The following is a 24,832-nucleotide window of genomic DNA, read 5'->3' as shown; positions in this document are numbered from 1 at the left end:
ACCACTTGAGCCATCACTACCCCAAGCATGGGTGCTTGGTAAGATGTGGCACTTGCCCATTTCGGGAGTGACCACTTGGCGCTACCTTGACCAAGCACCAGTTTGTTTCAGTGTTTGGGAACATTCACTTCAAGTTCAGATGATCTAATGACTGGAGCTAATTGAAAATGATGTTATGTCTTTTTTTAAGTACAAAATTGTTAATGTTGGCTAATTAACAGGACAGGAGTTAGCTTAAAACAGTACGTTTTGGGGAGGTAAAATGAACTATATCAGCTCATACCATCGCTGATTATTTTCCTACAGCGGCATGCCTGCAAGTGTTGAAATAAATCCATCGAGTTTGAGTTTTCCTTTGATATCCCATCACTGTCAAGCAAAATGTCTGGCTCTTTATTAAAGCAGAACACCTGTTTATAAAATATTACAAAAGGCATTACGGTAAGAAAAGGTTTAATTCAAAATGTCATTAAATCCATGTTTACAAATTTGAGTTATCATGAAAAATAAATGCAGGTGTAATTTTAGCACATAGCAATAACTTGAGCACTGCATCTAGACGTCTGTAAAAAATTTCCATCTTACAGTGACATTTGATCAGTTTCATTTTGTGCGTACTGTATACTGAATTTAAAAAACGAACAACATTTCATTGAATACAGGTTTGATGAACAAAACTAATGAGGTTAACGAATGCGTTCAAATTAATATCCCTTCAACACCTTACAAAAGTTGAAACAAGAGAGACTCCTCCTACATGGACCACAGGACTGCATCTGATATCCAACACATGACTAGTTCAATGGGAATATTTCGATATAAAGAAGAAGCAGAGTAATATGTGAGAATACACGGATGATCCTATCTGTAATACAGCAAATACAGAACTGAATGAATGAATGCTTATACACTATAATGCCAAAAGTTTTGGAACACCCCTCCAAGTCATTGAATTCAGGGTTTGGGTTTCCCTCCAGTGAAAGGAACTCTTAAGAATACCAAGATATTTTGGACAATTTCATGCTCCCAACTTTGTGGGAACAGTTTGGGGATGACCCCTTCCTGTTCCAGCATGACTGCACATCAGTGCATAAAGCAAGGTCCATAAAGACATGGATGAGAGAGTTTGGTGTGGAGGAACTTGACTGGCCTGCAGAGAGTCCTGACCTCAACCTGATAGAACACCTTTGGGATGAATTAGAGCGGAGACTGCGAGCCGGACCTTCTCGTCCAATGTCAGTGCCCGACCTAAAAAAATTTGCTTCTAGTGGAATGGTCAAAAATTCCCATAAACACACTCCTAAACCTTGTGGAAAGCCTTCCCAGAAGAGTTGAAGCTGTTATAGCTGTAAAGGGCGGTAAAAGCAGACGTCCCAAAACTTTTGGCAATACAGTGTATATTAGATATAAAAAAGGAGAATGCAAACCAAACAAAGATAGAGTTTCTGAAAGACCAAAATTAAAAAAAAAAAAAAAATTCAGGAAAGATTACGAATATGTAAATAAAAGTGTTAATATTGTATATACATATATAATATATTTATGTAACATATGTAATGATATATTTCGCATAATAATGGTTTATGTTGGTTATTACTAAGATGAAGGAAGTCTCAACAGTGGATTAGGGCTGGGAGATATGATGGATATGATGATAGATATGGATATCGTTACACTCGGTTTTTCATACGTCTCTTTTTGCTAGGTTGTGAATCCTAGAATACATTTTGTCTTAACGTATCATAATATGATGATTTTGGTCATATCTTCCAGCCCTATTGGGTTTTCTACGATATTGTTATCCGTTTTAAAAACATGGCCTGGTTGCATAAAGCTGCAAAATTACTAAGGCGTAAACTCTACAGGATCGTTATCAGATGTGTCGCGGTCGTGTTGGGTTTAATTATTTAAAAGCCGGTTCAAAACATTTGTTGGTTTTGATTTGGTCCAGAAGCTTCTGGAACTCTGAGCTCTTTTCGTCCCACTGGTGGATGCCAGTCAGCAAGTAGTGTTGGTCCACTTTGCGTACCATGATTAGATAATGATTCTCCATATTGTCCAGTTGTGGACAGGGACAATAAGCGCCGTTTTTTAGGTACAACACCAGCTTCCTAAATTCCTGCATGCTCCGATTTTTTTTCCACATCATTTTCTTCCTCTTCTGGATAGTCACCTTCTTATCCGCACTCTCTGTTTTTGTTTTCTTTATTTTCACTTTCATGGCTAAGATTGAAAGAAGAAAAAGGTCAGTTATGCAAATTATAATAACATTATTTCTGTAATGCAAGGAAATATACAGAAACTAAGCATTTACACAGTAATAAGTGTATTAAATGTGACGGTATGTTTAAACTGTAAAATAAAATAAAACATTTATATTAATGTTTAACTCTTGGGAAGCCAATGATGGGAGAAAATCGATTTGGACCACAGTGGCAGACATTTAGAGATGATGCCTACTAGTGATGATGCCTACACTAGAACTAGTGAAATATTTGTACAAATCAGTAATAAATGAAATACAGAGTAATGATGTTGACAGGACAGCAGGAGATCTCGGCTCTGTCACTGGAAGTAATCAGAGGATTATTGCATTATGATGTTCAGGGATTTCGTGCTATTTCAACTTGTAATGATATTTATTTGTAATCAGAACTGATTCAGTCAGAATTGATAAACGCACACATAAATATACAGACAGATATACATACTGCAATAGAGTTTGGGCCTAATACCGAGCTGTGAGGGACACCTTACTGCTCCTATAACACTACTTAATCCTTTCTGTTTTCTTAAGGTCCAAAACACCCATAAAATGCATCGTTTCCATTTTAAAAATCTGATTTAAAAGCTGAGCCGCTTTTGTAGCTGTTGTAAAATCCCTGATTTTAAGCCAATAAAACTGACGCATTAAAGTCTGTCCATAAAAAATATATTTGCGGGGTTCTCACCGTGCCTAAGAACACCCTAACCCATGATACAATCACTGTAACACACACACACACACACTTATTGGCTTACAGTTAATGGCTTATTGCGTATTTCACCTTTTACTAAAAGTGGAGCAATAGTAGAAAAGTAGAATAATTATCATTTTTTACAAAACCCATTTCTGTTACAGATGTGAGATTTAGGTCATTCGAAGCTCAGCGGAACGAAATAAAAAGTCATGTTTTTTTTTAACGATTGGGATCTTTGTCTCTTATTTCTGTCAGGATTATTTATATTTCACGGAACCAGATTGATCGAATGTTTGAAGAGAAAATGTTAGTTACAGTGCTGTAAAAGACACACTGGGCAGCGGGACAAAGCGCTGCTGAGTAGTGGCAGAGTCATGCAGAACCAAACACACAGAAGTAAACACCGTGCCAGATTTGATTGGTTCTGTCTGAATAGCATGACTCACAGCTGTAAAAATGATTTATTTAAAAAATAATAATAATAAAATGAAATAAGTAAAAGTTCTGAAATTTGATAAATGGTAAATGTGTTCTCTGGGGGGGAAACATTTACTTTAAAACGCAAGCCATCGTGTTTCCTGAGTTGATTTATTTTATCCCCAGTTGCATTGACTATTCGGTTCACGCCGGGTCAGGCTCATGCTGGAAAAAATCATACGATGGTGCGACATCATCAATATATACACTACGGCTCAAAAGTTTTTGCGATCACTCAAAAAATTTTATTGTTTTCCAACACACGAAATTAGTCTGAATAGAAAATATAGCAAAAGAACAGGATATGCTGACATGTCAGAGTAATTATTTTGATGGAAATTATAAATCAAAATTTGCAGTAATTACAGCCTGGGCATTCTAGCGGTCAATTTTTCAAGATAATCTGATGAGATTTCACCCCATGCTTCCTGGAGCATCTCCCACAAGATAGATTAGCCTGATGGAGTCTTCCTCCGTAGCTGAAATCAAGCTGAAATATGCAAGTGATCCCAAACTATGGAGCGGAAGTGTGCATCGATATATTGACAACCAGCTGCACTGATTTTGCTACTAGACTACGTTTCGGTAGCATTGATTTGTCGCACAAACCATAGGGATAATAATAAACAGAAATGTCTTCTTTTTCAACAAAGAAAAAAGTATTTATTTTATGTTAATAGAAGGAGTCTCCAGTCATTGTAACCTTGATTTTTCAGTATCACAACAAGGTGCATATTTTTAAGTCTTAACTACTCAGATCGATATAGTTGCTATAATGTTGGTGATAACAGGAACTTAGATTCTTTTCCTATCTGACTACAACATGTATTTTTGTTTCCTTATATAATATGCCTTTTTTTAATACCCAGAGTCTATGAATAGACTCTTCTCTGTTCTGGCACCAAGGTGGTGGAATAAACTTCTCCTAGATAAGATAAGATAAGATAAGATAAGATAAGATAAGATAAGATAAGATAAGATAAGATAAGATAAGATAAGATAAGATAAGATAAGATAAGATAAGATAAGATAAGATAAGATAAGATAAGATAAGATAGATAGATAGATTTGTCCTTTAGAGAAAAAATTCATTTTCACAGAGGGTACATATATAACACAAGGACAACTACATGACTAGATGTCTGAACAGCTCAGTCACTGATCTCCAAATGACGGATGAAGACCTTCCTTTCAACGCAGTTTTTAGATGATGGTATCTTAATTCTGTGAACTATTGATCCAGTGTTAATGTCTTCATTGTTAGAGACTTTGAAGCACTTTTGTACGTCGCTCTGGATAAGGGGGTCTGCCGAACGTCAGAAATATGAATGTAAATGTAAATTCTGGTACACTGGTCCATACAGAAGACATTAATCTTCTTCACGTTTCCTCTTCGGTTCTGGCCACAGATTCTCAAAACCTCTTAATGTTTATTTATAGATAATGGACACTTTCGGCTTTATTTCAACACACAGTCATGTAAATGTTACGACATGTACGACTGCATTGTGGGTAATACGTGCGGTCTCACAGGACATCATACTGTATGGACCCTAGAACCATCCATAAAATGTCGCATTAGAAGAGATGCGAAGTAAAAAGTATTTTCTGCCTTTGTTGCCGTTAGCAACCATAATCGAGCTTCCTGATGGCGATAACATCTCGGTCCGCATTGTTGAAACTGTTCCTTGGTTACTGGAAGTGTTCTGTTCTTGGTAAACGAAAATCTTCCATTTCTGGTTTGAATCAGATAATCCGCAGTGCATGTCGGCGTGACCGTGTTGTTTTGCAAGAACTCTTAATCGATTCAAGGAATAAAAGAGGGAACCTCGGCCGCTCGGGTTGTGTTTACTAAAGCCGAGGAAAAAATTGCAGATCCGAAAGCAAACATCACTGCCACACAATCTCGTGTGTTTATTCTTCCTGTACACACACACACACACACACACACACAAACACAGGCCGTCGTGCCAGTGGGCCGCTTTTCTGAACGTCTTTTAAAATAGTTCTATAAGAAGTCGCAAGTTTATGACTGTGAACAGAATTTAACGGAAAGTGAACGCAGTAAAACTCTCCCTATGTTCATATCATCAGACATTATATTGCTTCCATATCCTGTATTTATCATATTTCACTATATCTCTTAATTCCGTACAGCTAATAAAATTATTTTATTTTACTTTTAAATTCCATTTTAAATCTATTTTTATGTTTATTTTTATAACCTGGGCAGCCTTAAAAAGCATTTTACTGCATGTCTTATTATGTATATATTTATGTATGTGTTTAATAAAATTTAAATTTTATACCCTGATTATTTTACAATAACAGCACATCCTAAAGTGATAAAAAAAATTTCTTTCATCATTTTTTACCTTTTTTATTCATTAAAGAATGAAAAATCATACTTTTGCCGATCCAGAACAAGTCGGTTCCTGCTATCACTAACATAAGAGCAGCTATTTTAAGTTTAAGACCAAACTCTTTACAAAAACAATAATAATATATGTAGAAAACAAGCCCCTGTTTCAGACAAAGGGTTCCTGAGAGCAATCTTAACAAAAAAAATAAATAAATAAATCCACGTCGTCCGCCCAAACAAACTGCTGTTGAGATCCTTTGTATGGTTCAGCGAGACTGAAGTCAGGCTGGAGAGGATTTTTTTTATTTCTCATTCTTTATTTCTGTTTCATTTGTGTCATTACTACACTGTGTTCTGGACTGTTTTACACATTAACGTTACACAAAAATCTCCGTAACTCCGAGGTTTGATGCATAACCCAAAGCACATGTCATTTTAAAAGGAATTCAAGTCTATTGTATTTATTTACATGTACAGAATATATACAAAATAACTCTCTGTCAAGTCCATAATTCTTAGAAAGTGATCTGAAGGAATAAAACACAACGTGGAGTCTGATATAAGCAAATAAGCAATTAGATCTGTTACAAACCCGAAGTTGGTTATTTTCGTAAAACAGCGTGTTTTATAGAACAGCACTTTGCCTAAACTAACAGTTAATGTTGTCGGACATCCAGAAAACGAGCTATTTCCTGTTTTATTATAGTAGCTTTACCCAGTTGCTCCCTTCACCAGACTCTCTTCGTTCTCTTACGAGAGAAATTACGACCAAAATAAGTGTTACTGAGAAAAACCAAGGCGTTCCCTTTCCTGAAGACTAAACCATTCAAAAGTGACACTGGAGACTCCTTCCAAAAACATTACAGATTTTACAAAATCTGAATCATTTGAATCTGTATAACATGAATTACTATAGAAATAATAATGCACTAGAACATGCAGATTAATGTAATAGTTTTTAGTTGTAAGTTGTAGCTTTTAATGTAATAGTTAATAGTTGCAATTATAAACACTATGTAAACCTTCATAAAGTATTATAAACACTATGTAAACCTTCATAAAGTATTATAAACACTATATAAACCTTCATAAAGTATTATAAACACTATGTAAACCTTCATAAAGTATTATAAACACTATATAAACCTTCATAAAGTATTATAAACACTATGTAAACCTTCATAAAGTATTATAAACACTATGTAAACCTTCATAAAGTATTATAAACACTATGTAAACCTTCATAAAGTATTATAAACACTATATAAACCTTCATAAAGTATTATAAACACTATGTAAACCTTCATAAAGTATTATAAACACTATATAAACCTTCATAAAGTATTATAAACACTATGTAAATCTTCATAAAGTATTATAAACACTATGTAAATCTTCATAAAGTATTATAAACACTACGTAAACCTTCATAAAGTATTATAAACACTATATAAACCTTCATAAAGTATTATAAACAATATGTAAACCTTTTTAAAGTATTATAAACACTATATAAACCTTCATAAAGTATTATAAACACTATATAAACCTTTATATAATATTACAAACAGCATATAAACCTTCATGAGGTATTAAAAACACTGTATAAATCTTCATAAAGTACTATAAACACTATATAAACCTTCATAAAGTACTATAAACACTATATAAACCTTCATAAAGTATTATAAACACTATATAAACCTTCATAAAGTATTATAAACACTATGTAAATCTTCATAAAGTATTATAAACACTATGTAAATCTTCATAAAGTATTATAAACACTACGTAAACCTTCATAAAGTATTATAAACACTATATAAACCTTCATAAAGTATTATAAACAATATGTAAACCTTTTTAAAGTATTATAAACACTATATAAACCTTCATAAAGTATTATAAACACTATATAAACCTTTATATAATATTACAAACAGCATATAAACCTTCATGAGGTATTAAAAACACTGTATAAATCTTCATAAAGTACTATAAACACTATATAAACCTTCATAAAGTACTATAAACACTATATAAACCTTCATAAAGTATTACAAACAGTATATAAACCATCATAAAGTATTATAACCACTATATAAACCTTCATAAAGTATTAATAACACTATATAAACCTTTATAAATTATTATAAACACTATATAAACCTTCATAAAGTATTATAAACACTATATATTATTATATTATTAAATATTATTAACACTATATAAATCTTCAAAAAGTACTATAAATACTATACGAAGCTACAGAGAGTGTTACAAACACTATGCAAGGTCATTTAAAGTATTATTCACACCATATAAGCTGTCATATAGTATTATACCCGGTGTGCAAGGATACGTAAATTACTATTCACACTACATAAAGCTACATACAGTATCATAAACACCAAGCAAAGCTCAGAATTCAAGTGATATGTCCAAAAGGTGAAGGTGAAAATAAATGAATTGTGTAAGAAGAATCACGTGTGAAAATAAACGGATTGTTCAGAAAAACATACAAATTACCTGTTAAAAAGAATAGTGGATTATTTCTGAATGGTGAAGCGTTATTATCTGCATAATAAAGCCTGCATTAAACTCTATAGCTTTATATAAACTCTTCTCTAGTTTCACGTGCGCTGATATCAACCCCACGTCTGCTCCCTGAGAAGGCGTTATCTCCAGCCACTAACATTCGGTGTAAGTTTATCCGACAGAGGGGGAAAAAACACACTGAAAGCCAACAGAGCCCTGGCTCATTTTATATCAGACTTGTGGTAGAAAATAATTCGTTTTGTTTATACTGACTGAAAAATATCCCATAAGTCGATTTCCATCGGCTTGGCAGACTGGAACACTGGTGTACTGGTAAAACCGTTAAGAGTACCTAGAACCTTAATTACGGTAGAAATCCTTGTCCCAATCTGAATCCGATGTGAATTTCCTGTTCACACACCATACACTTCACTTTCTAAAATACGACGATATACACTCAGAGTGTTTAAATGTAATTCATCAGCAAGTGATACTAACGCTTTATACCTCACTTGGCAGTGAACTCTTGGACTTTTTTTATTCCTAACTGTAATTCCTCTTCTTCTTCTTCTTCAGCGGATCATCCTATCCTCTCCACCTATCCCTAACTTCTGCATCCTCAACACTTGCACCCACTAGCTTCATATCCTCATCCATATACCTCCTCTTTGCCTCCTGCCTGGCCCTAAACTGTAATCCCTCTATGTTTCTATATTTTATAAATCCATGTGGATTAAGAACGTCTCATATCTCCGCATATCACCTCTTAAGAGTGTTGTTAAACCTGACATCATTTAGCAAACATGTATCCCAATTCAAACCAGATTTCAGCTCGTTTCCTGGCCCTCAAATTCCAGTTGTTTTATTTTACCAGTTTAATTATATGAGTTTTTATATATATTTTATTATTATGATCTCCTCTGAAAAATGTTCCACAATTAAACAATTGTTTTTTTAGGATTATAATCAGACAAATAATCAGAGATGAACAGTGCTGCCTGACAGAACAGCACTGTCATAATATTTAATAATAATCGGAAAAATACGGCTGTGAAACTCCAGGGAGCGTATTCAGAAAAAGGAGTCATAAATTTTAAAGACGGGTCAAGAGACACGTGGGGGAACGTTATCCGTATCAGACTTGTGCTAAACCAGGTGCTCGGGTTTCGTCGCGGCCAATTCGTGATTATTTACGTTCTCCGTGCGGATTTCATGCTGCCGAGGTTGGGACAATGTGCTTGAGTTTTAGCTGATATCACTAACGCAACTAATATTCATTTCATTAAAAACTACTAGAAAAAATTGTTTTAAAAATGCGACTTTCACACAAAAATCACTTACATTGCAAATATAATAAAAAATAAAATAATAAAATTAATCCATACAGAAAATACAATCAAGTCTCTTGATACTGTTCCCAATGTTATATAAATGGGAAATCTTTTCCAAGTAAAAATCTTTTCCATTTGTTGCAGGATAGAATGAAAATCGGTCTCTTTTTCTCTGAGATCTGCTCCACCGTTTTCGTTCTTTTCTAGCATCCACCCGATACTGATACCAGAAATCTCTAACCTCTAACACTTTAGAAACATACAGGAAGCCTTAGCTAAGAAAATTCAAGCTGTAGGAAATGCAGGCTATCCAAATAAACATCTCCAGTTAGCCTATTCTATATATTGAGAATAGATCGATACTCATTAATATTATTGGTAGTAGTAATCACAAATCCATATTAATCTTTGATATTACTTCAGCGCATCTTACTAAATACTAGAGAAGTGAAACAAACACAGGAAACCAGCTTTTCCTCTGACCTTTAAGGTCAGAACTGTATATTACTCACACGAACACAACCATCCAATCAGCCTTTAATCCTGATACCCAGACATCTGACCCACAAACACCTTACTCTGACCATACATATGTATAATAAACCACACACTACACATAATACACTCCGGTTTATACAGAACTCTCAATAAACTGAGATTTGCACAGGACTCTTAAACACGCAGTTTTTGCACATAACAGTTTTTGCACATCAACTAGGTCTGTAACCTTAATCACTTGTTTTGCACATTACTTATCTGGTTTTTCATCTCATTCTCCATATTTATTCCTAAATCTCTGTATTTTGTATTTTTCTGCTATATTTTGTTATATTGTTATATTCTGCTATATTTTGTAATATTTTATATTTTTGTTATTTGATATATTTTTTGTTATATTTTTGTACCCTAATTTGGGTTTTTTGTTACATTCCTTCCTATTTTATCTATTACCTGTGTTTGTGGATACTGCTGGAAGCTGTGAATTTCCCTTTGAGATGAATAAAGTATCTATCTATCTATCTATCTATCTATCTATCTATCTATCACGGTAAAATCAAGTCCACATTACATGCGATCGCATGTTTTTCTCATATCATGTGAGTAGTGTGTGTTTATGTCAAAAATCGTGTGAAAGTGCAGGTCATGTACGTGATGTTCCTGCTAATTCCAGTGCAAATAAATAAAACCACACGTCCTGCCTGTGCTTATAAAGCCTGCATTAAAGGCTTATAAAGCCTCTATAGCTTTATATAAACTCTTCTATAGTTTCACGTGTGCTCTGTTATTGTGCATAATGCTCATTCTGTGACTGTAGATATAATTGTGTTAACAGCTTATATACACTTAATTAGACGATATAACACCTAATTTGTATTTTCCTTTACGTTAACGCACCAGTAATCATACTTAATTTATAAATTCACTCATCATCATTTGTAGTACGACCTGTGTTTATAGAAATAAAAAAAATAAAATAAAATAAAATAAGCCATGATTAGTGTGAAAGACAATATTTATTACAAGTCTAAAAGTGGTATAAAAGGTGCTTACCGAAGTCACTGGCGCACATGTTCTGCAGAATGAAGTCCATCCCGGTGTCACATTGTGGACAGGACATCCGTTCTGTGCGGTCAGAAAGAGGCATACTTGGATAAATAAGGTTCCAACTCATGGCTGCTTTCATGTATACATCACAGCTGATCTCTAAGCATCTATATACAGTACGCTGCTACAAAAATGAGGCTACAAAAAATATATAGAGCATTACTGAAACATATCATACAAACATAGAGTATTAAATTCTCTATAAAGCTTCAAAGAGGTTTATACACAATATATAAGGCTATGTTGTGTGTTATGTTCCCTCTATTAAGCTGCATCAAATATTATAAACACTACATACGGTTATGCAGAATATTATAATTCTATACAGGGTATTTTACACACGCTATGAGGCTACATAAAAGATTTTGCACACTATATGTGTATGTAGATTATTATACACTCCATAAAGCTTATGATACATAGAGTATCATACACACATAGCATATTACACTCTCTGTAAAAACTTCAAAGAGGTTTATACACAATATATAAGGCTATGTTGTGTGTTATATTCCCTCTATAAAGCTGCATCAGATATTCTAAGCACTACATACGGTCACGCAGAATATTATAATACTCTATATAAGGTATTTTACACACTCTATGAGGCTACATAAAAGATTCTGCACACTATATAAGTGTGTACAGAATATTATACACACTATAAAGCCTCATATAGGTTTATACACAGTATATAAGGATATGCTGAGTAAATATGCTGCATTAAATATTATATACACTGTGTAAGGTTGTAAATAAGGCTACATAGAGAATTATACACACTCTCGATGTCTATGTGGAGTATAATACACACAACACAGGGCTACAGAAGCCTACATGGGTAAAGGTTTATAGACGCTTTATAACTACAAAGAGTCTTATACTCACTCTAAGGCTATGTAGAGCATTCTACAGATCATATAAGGCTATGTCGATTATTCTTTACACTATACATGGCTATGTAGCATGTATTACACTATATCAAGCTTTGTTGAAGATAATACAACATAAGGCTATACAGATTATTATACATGGTCTATGGGGCTACAGGGAGTATTATACACACCGTATAAGCCTATGTAGAAGATCATACACACTATACAAGGCTATGTGGGGTGTTATACACACTATGTAAAGCTACATGAAGTATTATGCATACTATATAACACTTTGGGATGTGTAGTTACTGGGAAATTATCACTTTTAGGGTTGGGCCACATCACACCACCCGGTCGCTGAATATTTTCTCGTAACCGCATGTCCTGGCATGTTCTATTCCTTGCTTCATATAAGACCACATAAAATGTTGTGTAGAGTGTTATACATATTATATACACACCAGACACTTCAAGATTTCTCGTATGGTTCTTAGTGATGCACATCTCTTTTTCTTCACGTGGAAACTTGCTGCAGTTGAACATTTCTGGCCAGATGAAGCCAAACGCCTCCATGATGGGGCTGCAGGCGTCGCGCACAGACTCACAGAGCTGCTGGCAAGGATGAACCGGTTTATCCAAACACACCGGCGCAAACAGCGAGCACAGGAAAACCTGCGGGAAGTTGGTATATTGTATAAGATACACTGGTCTAAACCGGCTTGCATAAGTATTCACCTCTCCTTGTAATTGTTTGGCTAAAATCTAAAAACTCAAATAAACAGAACTAAAACATTTTTATATCCTACACAAAATAGCCCATAATGTTGTAACAGGGGAGAATCTATTGTGATCGCACACACCCTTTATACAGTATTCACAGCCGTTAACGTGGACATTTGTTCTAGTGCAACCAGTTGCCGCCAGAAAGCACATCATCAGTTGAATGGTTTCAACCTGTGTGTGTGTGTGTGTGTGTGTCACATGACCTCAATATAAATACACCTGTTCCTGGAAGACCCCAGAGAACATATGTAAACAAATGAAGACCAGGAAACTATCACAACAAGCCTGGGATGTAGATCTGGGAAAAATCAGGGTCAGTCAGGGTTTAATTTAAGGAAAAGGAAAGGAGCAAGGAAAGCTGTAACACTTTAATGCACATGTGCAACTGGGACTTCATTTGGTTTATTAACAAGCACATCACTGCTTCATTTGTAAACGCTATCAATAATGCTGCACAATATTTGTCAAGAAATTGTGCCAGGGGAGTAAAAGATGAGACCAGAAGGTACTTTAGTAATATATTTTCTTTACACATTAAAAAAAAATCATGAAGCTACGCAGCTCTACTCACAGAGTTGAGAGTGAAAGAGAGAGTGAAATGTGTTCAAATAAACAAAGAGACCATTTTTCATTTCTGGCATCTGGCAGACCCTCTTATCCAGAGCGATTAACAATTGATCTCATTTTATATAACTGAGCAACTGATGGTTAAGGCCCTTGCTCAAGGGTCCAGCAGTGGCTGCTTGGTGGACCTGGGATTGATCAGTACTCCAGCATCTTAATCACCACATCCAAAATTGAACAGATAGATAGATAGATAGATAGATAGATAGATAGATAGATAGATAGATAGATAGATAGATAGATAGATAGATAGATAGATAGATAGATAGATAGGTAGATAGATACTTTATTCATTACATTTGATGTCAATTGGCATAATTTTTCAGGATCATTAAACAGACAGAAACAGAAATTATATCAATATCAACTAGTCTTTCTTTAAGCATGTGTGTCACATGACTCAACGTTAATCATTTGTTATCGAGAACACATGCCGGCAGATAGCAAGCGCTCTTTAATAATATTCAATAAAATGCATATCTAAACTCATATTAGTCTTCATGTTCTGTTTAACAAACTTCACTCTCTCATCACACCGAATAAACCTGCTCTCTTTTTGTTCACCTCCTAGAAAAAGCCTTCGGGTCTTTTTCTAAACATCTGTGAAACGCGTTACATTCGATAATTTCCCCTATTTTCATTCCACTGTGAGTTTTTCAGTATTTAGAAAATTCCTACAGGTTTAATTTTCATGGGTTTAGTATTTGTGAAATCCTTCACCATGATATATATATATATATATATATATATATATATATATATATATATATATATATATATATATATATATATATACATATATATTTTCCCCTAAAGTATATCAAACATATCGTATGATTTATAATACGCTTGTCAACATGTTGGCATTGTTGTGTTGTTCTGTGTGTGTAAAATAAATCTTTTTTCTTTTTCTAAATATAAAACAACACAGCCAGCAATGATTACTGGTCGAACTGAACGAATCTGTGCTTATTAAAAGAGTCTGTGCATCATGTCGTGTAAAGCACAAGTGCGGGGCATTTTTGTTGTTGTTTTTATTGAACTGAAACAGATTATTCGAATCACTCGAGAGAGAGAGAGAGAGAGAGAGAGAGAGAGAGAGAGAGAGAAAGTGTGGTTAATTTTACAATATGGAAACTATTAAGGCTTAGATATTTCATTCTGAAATACAGCAGGGTTTTAAATGAACTGATAAATTCTATTAGTTTATTAGGTTTATGGAAATTAAACACATTGCCCCATGGCTTTTTCTAGCAACGGTAGGATTAACATAGGGGCCCTTTCTGTGTGGAGTTTGCATGTTTTCCCCGTGCCTACGTGTTGGGGTACTCTGGTTTCCTCCCACAGTCCAAAAACATGTACATTAGGTTGATTGGTGATTCTAAATTGCCCAATAGGAGTGAGTGTGAGTGTGTGTGTGGTTGTCTGTCTATATGTGTGGCCCTGTGATGGACTTGTCCAGTACTTGACCTGTCCAGGGTGTACCCCTGCCTTTTGCGCAATGTGTGCTGATAGGTTCCAGCAGATCCCCGTGGCCCTAATTAGGAATAAAGCGGGTATCGAAAATGGATAAACAGGATTAACATACTGTCTATATTGCTTTGTATATTTCAAAAGATCTCAGGTGACTTCAGGTATATTGGGACAGATGATCCCAGTTTAATGTTAAGTATCTTGTAGCTTTAGAAAACATTCGTTGTGAATTTGGAAAACAGATATATTATTTTTATTGCTGTATAAGATTTATTTAAGCCACCATCTCAGTCAATACACAGCAAATTCTACTTAGTGTACTGGTGTTTGTTCAATATTAGAATCCAGTGATGAATTTGGAGACTGAAACGTGTTTCGTTCTTGTGGTTAATAAGCATGCTGCAGATAAATAATGTCCCAAACATGTCCTTAAAAATGTCTTTTGGTTCATTTTGACCAACAAACACTTGGTCCTTTAGAACATGTACATAGTTTTCCTAAAAGTTCTAATTTTTTTTTTTAATAAGAAGTTACATACGAAAGTAGAATCTAATAATGATAATAAATAAATCATTTGTTTGCACAACAAGTTACCAGATATGGGCCGCGCGAGCTTACCTGCGTGTCCGCGTGACACCTCCTGTGCACGAGCGGCACCCAGCTGCCCGCCTGCTGCTTCACCTCCGCCATGCTCTCGTGCTCCAGCAGGTTGGGCAGCAGCATTTGCGTGTAGCCGATGCCGTGGCACAGCCCCAGGTCCTTGGGGATTTCCGTGCAGCGGTTCTGTTCGTAGGTACGCGCGACCCAGACGTATTCGTAATCGGTAGAGCCGGTGGAAGGCACGCGGCTGAGGAGCGCGAGCGATGCCAGTAAAAACATCTCCTTCATGGCACGAGCGAGAAGAGCCTGCATGCTGTAACAGATGGAAAGTGTCTCTAATTACACCTTACAGTCATCAAGAAGATTCCGCCTTTGCTTCTCCTTCTGTTCTTCTCTCTCTCTCTCTCTCTCTCTCTCTTGATCTAACCTGCAGCCTCCGAATTGAGCTGCACGAGAACAAATACACCAGCAGAATAAAAAAAGGGGGAAGAAAGAAAAGGCAGGCCGAATTGCTCAATCACCTCGAGAGTCTGACCAAACCTTTTCCCGTTCTTCATGTTAGAATGAATTATTATGCACAAATCAACTAAAACAAAAAAAAGGTGTGTTGACAAAACAGAGCAAGAAAAATAAACAAGTTCAGTGTTCTCTAATCTCAGTGTTCTCTCAGTTCAGTGTTCTCACATCGCAGTGTTCTCTCAGTTCAGTGTTCTCACATCGCAGTGTTCTCACAGTTCAGTGTTCTCTAATCTCAGTGTTCTCTCAGTTCAGTGTTCTCACATCGCAGTGTTCTCACAGTTCAGTGTTCTCTCAGTTCAGTGTTCTCACATCGCAGTGTTCTCACAGTTCAGTGTTCTCTCAGTTCAGTGTTCTCACAGTTCAGTGTTCTCTCAGTTCAGTGTTCTCACATTGCAGTGTTCTCACAGTTCAGTGTTCACTCAGTTCAGTGTTCTCACATCGCAGTGTTCTCACAGTTCAGTGTTCTCTCAGTTCAGTGTTCTCTCAGTTCAGTGTTCTCACAGTTCAGTGTTCTCTCAGTTCAGTGTTCTCTCAGTTCAGTGTTCTCTCAGTTCAGTGTTCTCACAGTTCAGTGTTCTCTCAGTTCAGTGTTCTCACAGTTCAGTGTTCTCTCAGTTCAGTGTTCTCACAGTTCAGTGTTCTCTCAGTTCAGTGTTCTCTCAGTTCAGTGTTCTCACAGTTCAGTGTTCTCTCAGTTCAGTGTTCTCTCAGTTCAGTGTTCTCACAGTTCAGTGTTCTCTCAGTTCATTGTTCTCTCAGTTCAGTGTTCTCTCAGTTTAGTGTTCTCTCAGTTCAGTGTTCTCTCAGTTTAGTGTTCTCTCAGTTCAGTGTTCTCTCAGTTTAGTGTTCTCACAGTTCAGTGTTCTCTCAGTTCAGTGTTCTCTCAGTTCAGTGTTCTCTCAGTTTAGTGTTCTCTCAGTTCAGTGTTCTCTCAGTTCAGTGTTCTCTCAGTTCATTGTTCTCTCAGTTCAGTGTTCTCTCAGTTCATTGTTCTCTCAGTTCAGTGTTCTCTCAGTTTAGTGTTCTCTCAGTTCAGTGTTCTCACAGTTCAGTGTTCTCTCAGTTTAGTGTTCTCTCAGTTCAGTGTTCTCTCAGTTCAGTGTTCTCTCAGTTCAGTGTTCTCTCAGTTTAGTGTTCTCACAGTTCAGTGTTCTCTCAGTTTAGTGTTCTCACAGTTCAGTGTTCTCTCAGTTTAGTGTTCTCACAGTTCAGTGTTCTCTCAGTTTAGTGTTCTCTCAGTTCAGTGTTCTCTCAGTTTAGTGTTCTCTCAGTTCAGTGTTCTCTCAGTTTAGTGTTCTCACAGTTCAGTGTTCTCTCAGTTTAGTGTTCTCTCAGTTCAGTGTTCTCTCAGTTCAGTGTTCTCTCAGTTTAGTGTTCTCTCAGTTCAGTGTTCTCACAGTTCAGTGTTCTCTCAGTTTAGTGTTCTCACAGTTCAGTGTTCTCTCAGTTCAGTGTTCTCTCAGTTCAGTGTTCTCTCAGTTCAGTGTTCTCTCAGTTCAGTGTTCTCTCAGTTCAGTGTTCTCACAGTTCAGTGTTCTCTCAGTTCAGTGTTCTCTCAGTTCAGTGTTCTCTCAGTTTAGTGTTCTCACAGTTCAGTGTTCTCTCAGTTCAGTGTTCTCACAGTTCAGTGTTCTCACAGTTCAGTGTTCTCTCAGTTCAGTGTTCTCTCAGTTCAGTGTTCTCACAGTTCAGTGTTCACTCAGTTCAGTGTTCTCACAGTTCAGTGTTCTCACTTCTCAGTGTTCTCTCAGTTCAGTGTTCACTCAGTTCAGTGTTCTCACATCGCAGTGTTCTCTCAGTTTAGTGTTCTCTCAGTTCAGTGTTCTCTCAGTTCAGTGTTCTCACTTCTCAGTGTTCTCTCAGTTCAGTGTTCTCTCAGTTCAGTGTTCTCTCAGTTCAGTGTTCTCTCAGTTCAGTGTTCTCTCAGTTCAGTGTTCTCACAGTTCAGTGTTCTCTCAGTTCAGTGTTCTCTCAGTTTAGTGTTCTCTCAGTTTAGTGTTCTCTCAGTTCAGTGTTCTCTCAGTTCAGTGTTCTCTCAGTTCAGTGTTCTCTCAGTTTAGTGTTCTCACAGTTCAGTGTTCTCTCAGTTCAGTGTTCTCACTTCACAGTGTTCTCAATTCACAGTGTTCTCTCAGTTCAGTGTTCTCTCAGTTCAGTGTTCTCACAGTTCAGTGTTCTCTCAGTTCAGTGTTCTCTCAGTTTAGTGTTCTCTCAGTTTAGTGTTCTCTCAGTTCAGTGTTCTCTCAGTTCAGTGTTCTCTCAGTTCAGTGTTCTCTCAGTTTAGTGTTCTCACAGTTCAGTGTTCTCTCAGTTCAGTGTTCTCACAGTTTAGTGTTCTCTCAGTTTAGTGTTCTCTCAGTTCAGTGTTCTCACTTCACAGTGTTCTCAATTCACAGTGTTCTCTCAGTTCAGTGTTCTCTCAGTTCAGTGTTCTCACAGTTCAGTGTTCTCTCAGTTCAGTGTTCTCTCAGTTTAGTGTTCTCTCAGTTTAGTGTTCTCTCAGTTCAGTGTTCTCTCAGTTCAGTGTTCTCTCAGTTCAGTGTTCTCTCAGTTTAGTGTTCTCACAGTTCAGTGTTCTCTCAGTTCAGTGTTCTCACAGTTCAGTGTTCTCTCAGTTCAGTGTTCTCTCAGTTCAGTGTTCTCACAGTTCAGTGTTCTCACAGTTCAGTGTTCTCTCAGTTCAGTGTTCTCTCAGTTCAGTGTTCTCACAGTTCAGTGTTCTCTCAGTTCAGTGTTCTCTCAGTTCAGTGTTCTCTCAGTTCAGTGTTCTCACTTCTCAGTGTTCTCTCAGTTCAGTGTTCTCTCAGTTCAGTGTTCTCACAGTTCAGTGTTCTCTCAGTTCAGTGTTCTCTCAGTTCATTGTTCTCACTTCTCAGTGTTCTCACTTCACAGTGTTCTCAATTCACAGTGTTCTCTCAGTTCAGTGTTCTCACAGTTCAGTGTTCTCTCAGTTCATTGTTCTCTCAGTTCAGTGTTCTCTCAGTTCAGTGTTCTCACAGTTCAGTGTTCTCTCAGTTCAGTGTTCTCTCAGTTTAGTGTTCTCTCAGTTCAGTGTTCTCACAGTTCAGTGTTCTCTCAGTTCAGTGTTCTCTCAGTTCAGTGTTCTCTCAGTTCAGTGTTCTCACAGTTCAGTGTTCTCTCAGTTCAGTGTTCTCTCAGTTTAGTGTTCTCTCAGTTCAGTGTTCTCTCAGTTCAGTGTTCTCACAGTTTAGTGTTCTCTCAGTTTAGTGTTCTCTCAGTTCAGTGTTCTCACAGTTTAGTGTTCTCTCAGTTCAGTGTTCTCACAGTTCAGTGTTCTCTCAGTTCAGTGTTCTCACAGTTCAGTGTTCTCTCAGTTTAGTGTTCTCTCAGTTTAGTGTTCTCTCAGTTCAGTGTTCTCACAGTTCAGTGTTCTCTCAGTTTAGTGTTCTCTCAGTTTAGTGTTCTCTCAGTTCAGTGTTCTCTCAGTTCAGTGTTCTCACTTCTCAGTGTTCTCACAGTTCAGTGTTCTCTCAGTTCAGTGTTCTCTCAGTTCAGTGTTCTCACAGTTTAGTGTTCTCTCAGTTTAGTGTTCTCTCAGTTCAGTGTTCTCTCAGTTCAGTGTTCTCACATCTCAGTGTTCACTCAGTTCAGTGTTCTCTCAGTTCAGTGTTCTCTCAGTTCAGTGTTCTCTCAGTTCAGTGTTCTCTCAGTTTAGTGTTCTCACAGTTCAGTGTTCTCTCAGTTCAGTGTTCTCACAGTTCAGTGTTCTCTCAGTTTAGTGTTCTCACAGTTCAGTGTTCTCTCAGTTTAGTGTTCTCTCAGTTTAGTGTTCTCTCAGTTCAGTGTTCTCACAGTTCAGTGTTCTCTCAGTTCAGTGTTCTCTCAGTTTAGTGTTCTCTCAGTCATAAATCAGAACATCTTTAGGTGAAACCTCTGTGAAGGATTTTTATTCTAATGTCACCAACATGCTGCTGCTAAAAACGCCTTGCAATTGATTTACAGTGAATTTAAATGTAAATGTTCTTTTATAAGTCGATGTATTTAGAGTCATTAGTAATTAAAATGCCTTCTGAATATGTGTTTATAACCAGGGCATGGACAGAGGGGCACAGTGGTTAGCAGGTCTGCCTCGTACCTCCAGGGTTGGGTTTTTGATTCCCACCAGTTTGCATGTTGTGGATGTTCATGTGCATGAGTGTGTGGGATTGTGCTCTGTCATGGGTCTGCCCTGCCGTGTTCCCTAGGATAGACTCCAGGTTCCAGTAAGGTAGACGTCCTCATCCACAGCAACCTGCGTTCATCTAATACGTACAACTGAGTAGACCTTGCTAATGGTCCCAGCTGGGCAGTGGTGGGCAGAAGGTACAAGCAACATGGGTTACATAAACTCGGGAAACTAAGGTTGTTTCCAAAATGACTAAAAGGCAAACATACAACATGAACAAAGTTAACATAAGACTCATGGGAACTTATAAAACACTGAGCAAGTGCATCATACAGAGTTTCAACAGAGAACCCTAGATTATAGTGGGGGTTTTTAAAACCTCCACAAGGCCATGAATTTGACCACACAAACAATCATGACAGTGAGGCATGAACTCTTTAAAATGTCTCCAGAACCTCACTTGGCACTAATATAGTGTGGTTTTGTGGATGGTGTTCCTTTAATTATCTTCAAACTCACATAGGGCCACATCGCCTCATCAGGGCTATTGACTGTGTCCTGAAGGCTCATGTATTTTCAATTCTATTCAATTTATTTGTGTAGCGCTGTTAACAATGGACATTGTCTCAATCAGCTTTACAGAAGTATATAAACAGAGACGTTTTATCCCTATTTTATCCCTAATGAGCAAACCTGCGGCGAGGGTGGCAAGGAAAAACTCCCTGTGATGATATGAGGAATAAATCTTGAGAGGAACCAGGGAGGGAAGGGAACCTCATCCTTATTTAGGTGACACTGGACAGTAAATAATGTAACTGTAAATAGGTAATGTCCTTTCTACAACAGCAACCATGAGCTCATGAGGAACTATTAGGTCAGTGTAGTTTCTGAGTTTGTTATAGACACTAATTCCTTGCTGTCACAAGCTGACAGATGTAATGGCTGATCTGTGACGGTGTGATAGTCTCCAAGTGGCTCTGTCCATGGCTGTCTCCTGGGTCACAGGCTGTCCACACAGATTTATCCACTGCAGCAGTGAGCACCACCAAGCCACGAGACTCCAAAAAGGGGTAGAGCCAGTGGTCACACTGGAAACTTAGAACATGCGGGAGTGGGCTGCCCAATTTCCAAATTTCTGCCCTCCACCAGTCACCTCTCTATCATTTCAACCTTTGGCTTAGGGCAACACTGCTGGAGAAAAGTGGTGCTCTTTGCCCTCTTCCACGTACATGAGCTCACAGACACCTCTGATTGGCTAGTGTCTGTCAGACAGGGGAGTGAGAGTATGCTCCTCCCACCCAGATAGCACAGCAATTGTGGCGTCATCAAGGTTTGACCTCACCCTCTCCCAACAACAGGACAAATACTTAACACTCCTCTGACCCTTTAGCCACTCTGGTTTATTTTGCATACCAACATCTAGGGCTGGGAGTTGAATCCAGGAAGAATCAATTCCTTCAATTCCAACAGCTTTTCCACACAGTAACTTTGTACTAGCATGATCATAGCGACCATAATATTATTGTTTTATGTGCTTAACTATAATATAGCAATATAGTGTAGAAGTATGAATGCATTTCATTTGTCACATAAAAAAATAGAATAATAAAAAAATAGAATCCTTAAAAATGAAAGAGAATAAAAATGATGAAATAATGAGAATAAAGAAATAGAAATTAATTATTAATTTATCATTATTAATAATTATTTTTTATATTAATGATATAAAAACGTAAGTTTTATGGAAATTCTATTCTTATTATATATATATATATATATATATATATATATATATATACAGACATTTATAATTGCATATATATGTGGCATGGACAGTCATTTATAATTATTCAATTATTCAATTATTCATATATATATATATATATATATATATATATATATATATATATATATATATATATTGTTATTGTTTTTTATTTATTTATTTATTTATTTATTTATTTATTTTTATTTCTACTATTAATTCTATTTTTTATGGCATGGACAGTCAAAAAATTTTCATCATACTGTTTATTTTTCTCAATCTTTTTCCATATATTTTGGTTTTTGGATTCAAGTCCGTTATTTTGTAAAATCGACTCTCCATGGACTTGGGAATGGATTCTGAACAAATTTCTGGACTCGAACAGCTCTACTCACATCACTAATGCGCTCACAACTTTCTCTTCTTCATAAGTAAAGAAGTCATCTGAATAAGTAAAGATAAATAAGTGGTGACTGGGATTTTAAAAGAGCACAGCATAATTAGTTTAGTAGTGCTATCATTTGTCGCCTTTAGAGGTGTAAAGTGAGTGTTATTCCTGTTCATTTGCTACAGAATAAATGAATTTTGTTCACGCACTCGAACACGCATAGACACACGCTGCATTTTACCACTGAACTCATTTCTACGAAGAAGCAGATTCCCAGATGAGCTCTTGAGTCTGTGGAGCTAAAATAATAACAAATGAAGTGTGTAGACAGCTCAAGTCAAAGAGCGACAGCTCGCCAAACCCAAAGCAAACTCTCAGCATGCGAAAGCAAGGTTTTAATTTCACCTCTGCAGTGGAGTGTGTAACCGCTCACTATGTGCCGATATTACATTTCATATCGTAACGACTGCTTGACCTCTCTTTTCTCTTTCAATATTATCATGGAATTTGTTTGAAATAAAGGACCTTTAGAAGACAGCTGGAGTTATTTTGACTTTAAAGAGGCCAAAACCGCTGCTTATCCGAGCAGCTTCCTCTAAAATATATTTTGGGAATTATAGTCTTATGTGTCTATGCTAACAATATTGTTTGTGTTTAATATTGTAATGCATTGCGTAACAAATTATTGGCTTATCCCTGGTAACTACATAAAGAGATACAATCCCACAGTAAACACACTGCGAGCCAGGAAACGACAGACCAAAAACAAATCTTAGATTTATTATACAGATTAGTGTTTCTCAAATAACTAATTAGGTGTGACATCTTTGGTGCCTGAATTCTGGTTTTTGTTTTTTTTGTTTTTGTTTCCAGTTTTGCTCTGGTTGTGGTTGAAGCCAAGTTTACACAAAGTGTTGATTATAATGCACTGTGAACAGATTATAAGCAACCAAAATGATGAAACCGAGAACCATTACTGAGCTCTTAAGCAAGATCTTTAACCCTCAGCTGCTGAATTTAGTTTGTATTCTGGCTTGTAAGCTGCTTTAGGTAAATGTGTTGGCTGAATGAATGATGAGGCTACATGAATCTACAGTCTGGTCTAGACAGAATTCAGCCCCATCCTCACTTATTCATACCATTCTGTCTAAGATCTTTGGAGGCAGTGGCACAAAAAAAGCCCAAATTCACTTTCTGTACTGACATACAGAAAGTTAAAGAGAAAGAAAAACAACAGAACGAGGCTTAGTAAGGTTCTGGGTCTGTGAGTCTGTGAAACATTACTTCTTACGATTTTTCCTCGTTCTAATAGTGGGAAAATATGAAATCTCCTTGGTGAGTGTGAAAGTCATAGAAATGTGATTTACACCATTTTCATCCTCATCACACTATTCAGTGAACTCTCATGCCCTGTGGATGGGGGCGGAGCCATCCTGGAAGAAACCACCCCACCATCAGAATTCCTCGGAGGGTAAAGTTGATCAGTCAGATGAACTTTGTATTCATGCTTTTCTCTAAGGGGACACAATTCATGCAGGCGAAATATCTAACACCAGAACAGAGCCAAAGTATTTTTCCACTGATTTGTCACGCGGCTCTACATTTAAACCGTTAGAGATCAGACTAGCATAATACCGTGAGCTGCTACAACATTTTCTAGCTTTCAGATGTATTTTTTTTTGTCTAGTGTTATAGATAGGTGTTGTTTTAAGTTGCTGAATTCATGTCATTGAATTCCTCACAGCTGGGTCTGTTTGAGATACACAACTGTGTGAGGAGCGTGTGCAATGATTTAGGCAATTTGGCTTTCACGGTACAAAACTCTAGGCTATGAGCGTCCCTTTCTTAGCCGCGTTAGCCTAGTAGCTCGAAGTTTAAGAGCGTCACTTAGTAAATTTGTGCCAAATGTGCTTTATAAATAAATGTGGCATACTTCTGCAAAACGTAGGAAGCAATTTCCTTCCAGCTCGTCACACCGGTCGCTTCTGTCACACTCACAACTGCTGAGGATTTCTAGTGGAATGTTGTGGTTTGGCATGTGATGTAATTTGTAAATGCTGTGTCTGTTAAGCTGAAAGAAGTCTAACACCGACATAGAAGCAGATTTATACTCATAGGTCAAACCCCTAAAGGAATAAAACAATTAGACTGATCTTAGATCAGTGTAAATGCAACATAAATGCACACAGTCATTTGTTCTCAGTCTCCATCGTTGTAGAGAGACAGGATAGAGAATTATAAGGCAGGTAAGGCATAACAAAAATTATTAAAAATGTGTTGAAGCTTGCATGTTCTCCTTGTGCCTCTGAGGTTTCCTTCAGGTCCTCGGTTTTCTCCCTCCAGTCCAAAGACATGCACTGTAACCTGATTGCCGTCTCTAAAGTGTCTATAGAGTGTGTGTGT

The 24,832-nt window shown here is 36.8% G+C and overlaps 1 protein-coding gene across 1 annotated transcript; it reads right to left on the bottom strand.

Annotated features, from left to right (window-relative positions):
• Nucleotides 1–422: 422 nt before the first annotated feature.
• On the bottom strand, nucleotides 423–16,108 carry sfrp1b (secreted frizzled-related protein 1b). The gene is made up of 4 exons (XM_058411184.1): nucleotides 15,650–16,108; nucleotides 12,613–12,823; nucleotides 11,220–11,291; nucleotides 423–2,223 (listed from the first exon to the last, which is right to left on the bottom strand). Exons 1-4 carry the CDS (start codon nucleotides 15,941–15,943, stop codon nucleotides 1,904–1,906), a joined length of 897 nt encoding a protein of 298 aa, XP_058267167.1. The 5' UTR covers nucleotides 15,944–16,108; the 3' UTR covers nucleotides 423–1,903.
• Nucleotides 16,109–24,832: the final 8,724 nt, after the last annotated feature.

The sequence above is a fragment of the Hemibagrus wyckioides genome, linkage group LG16 (genome assembly GCF_019097595.1).
Source record: "Hemibagrus wyckioides isolate EC202008001 linkage group LG16, SWU_Hwy_1.0, whole genome shotgun sequence".
Taxonomy (NCBI): Eukaryota; Metazoa; Chordata; class Actinopteri; order Siluriformes; family Bagridae; genus Hemibagrus; species Hemibagrus wyckioides.
Note: the sequence above shows the minus strand (reverse complement) of the source record. Positions and strands in the feature narration are given on the sequence as shown.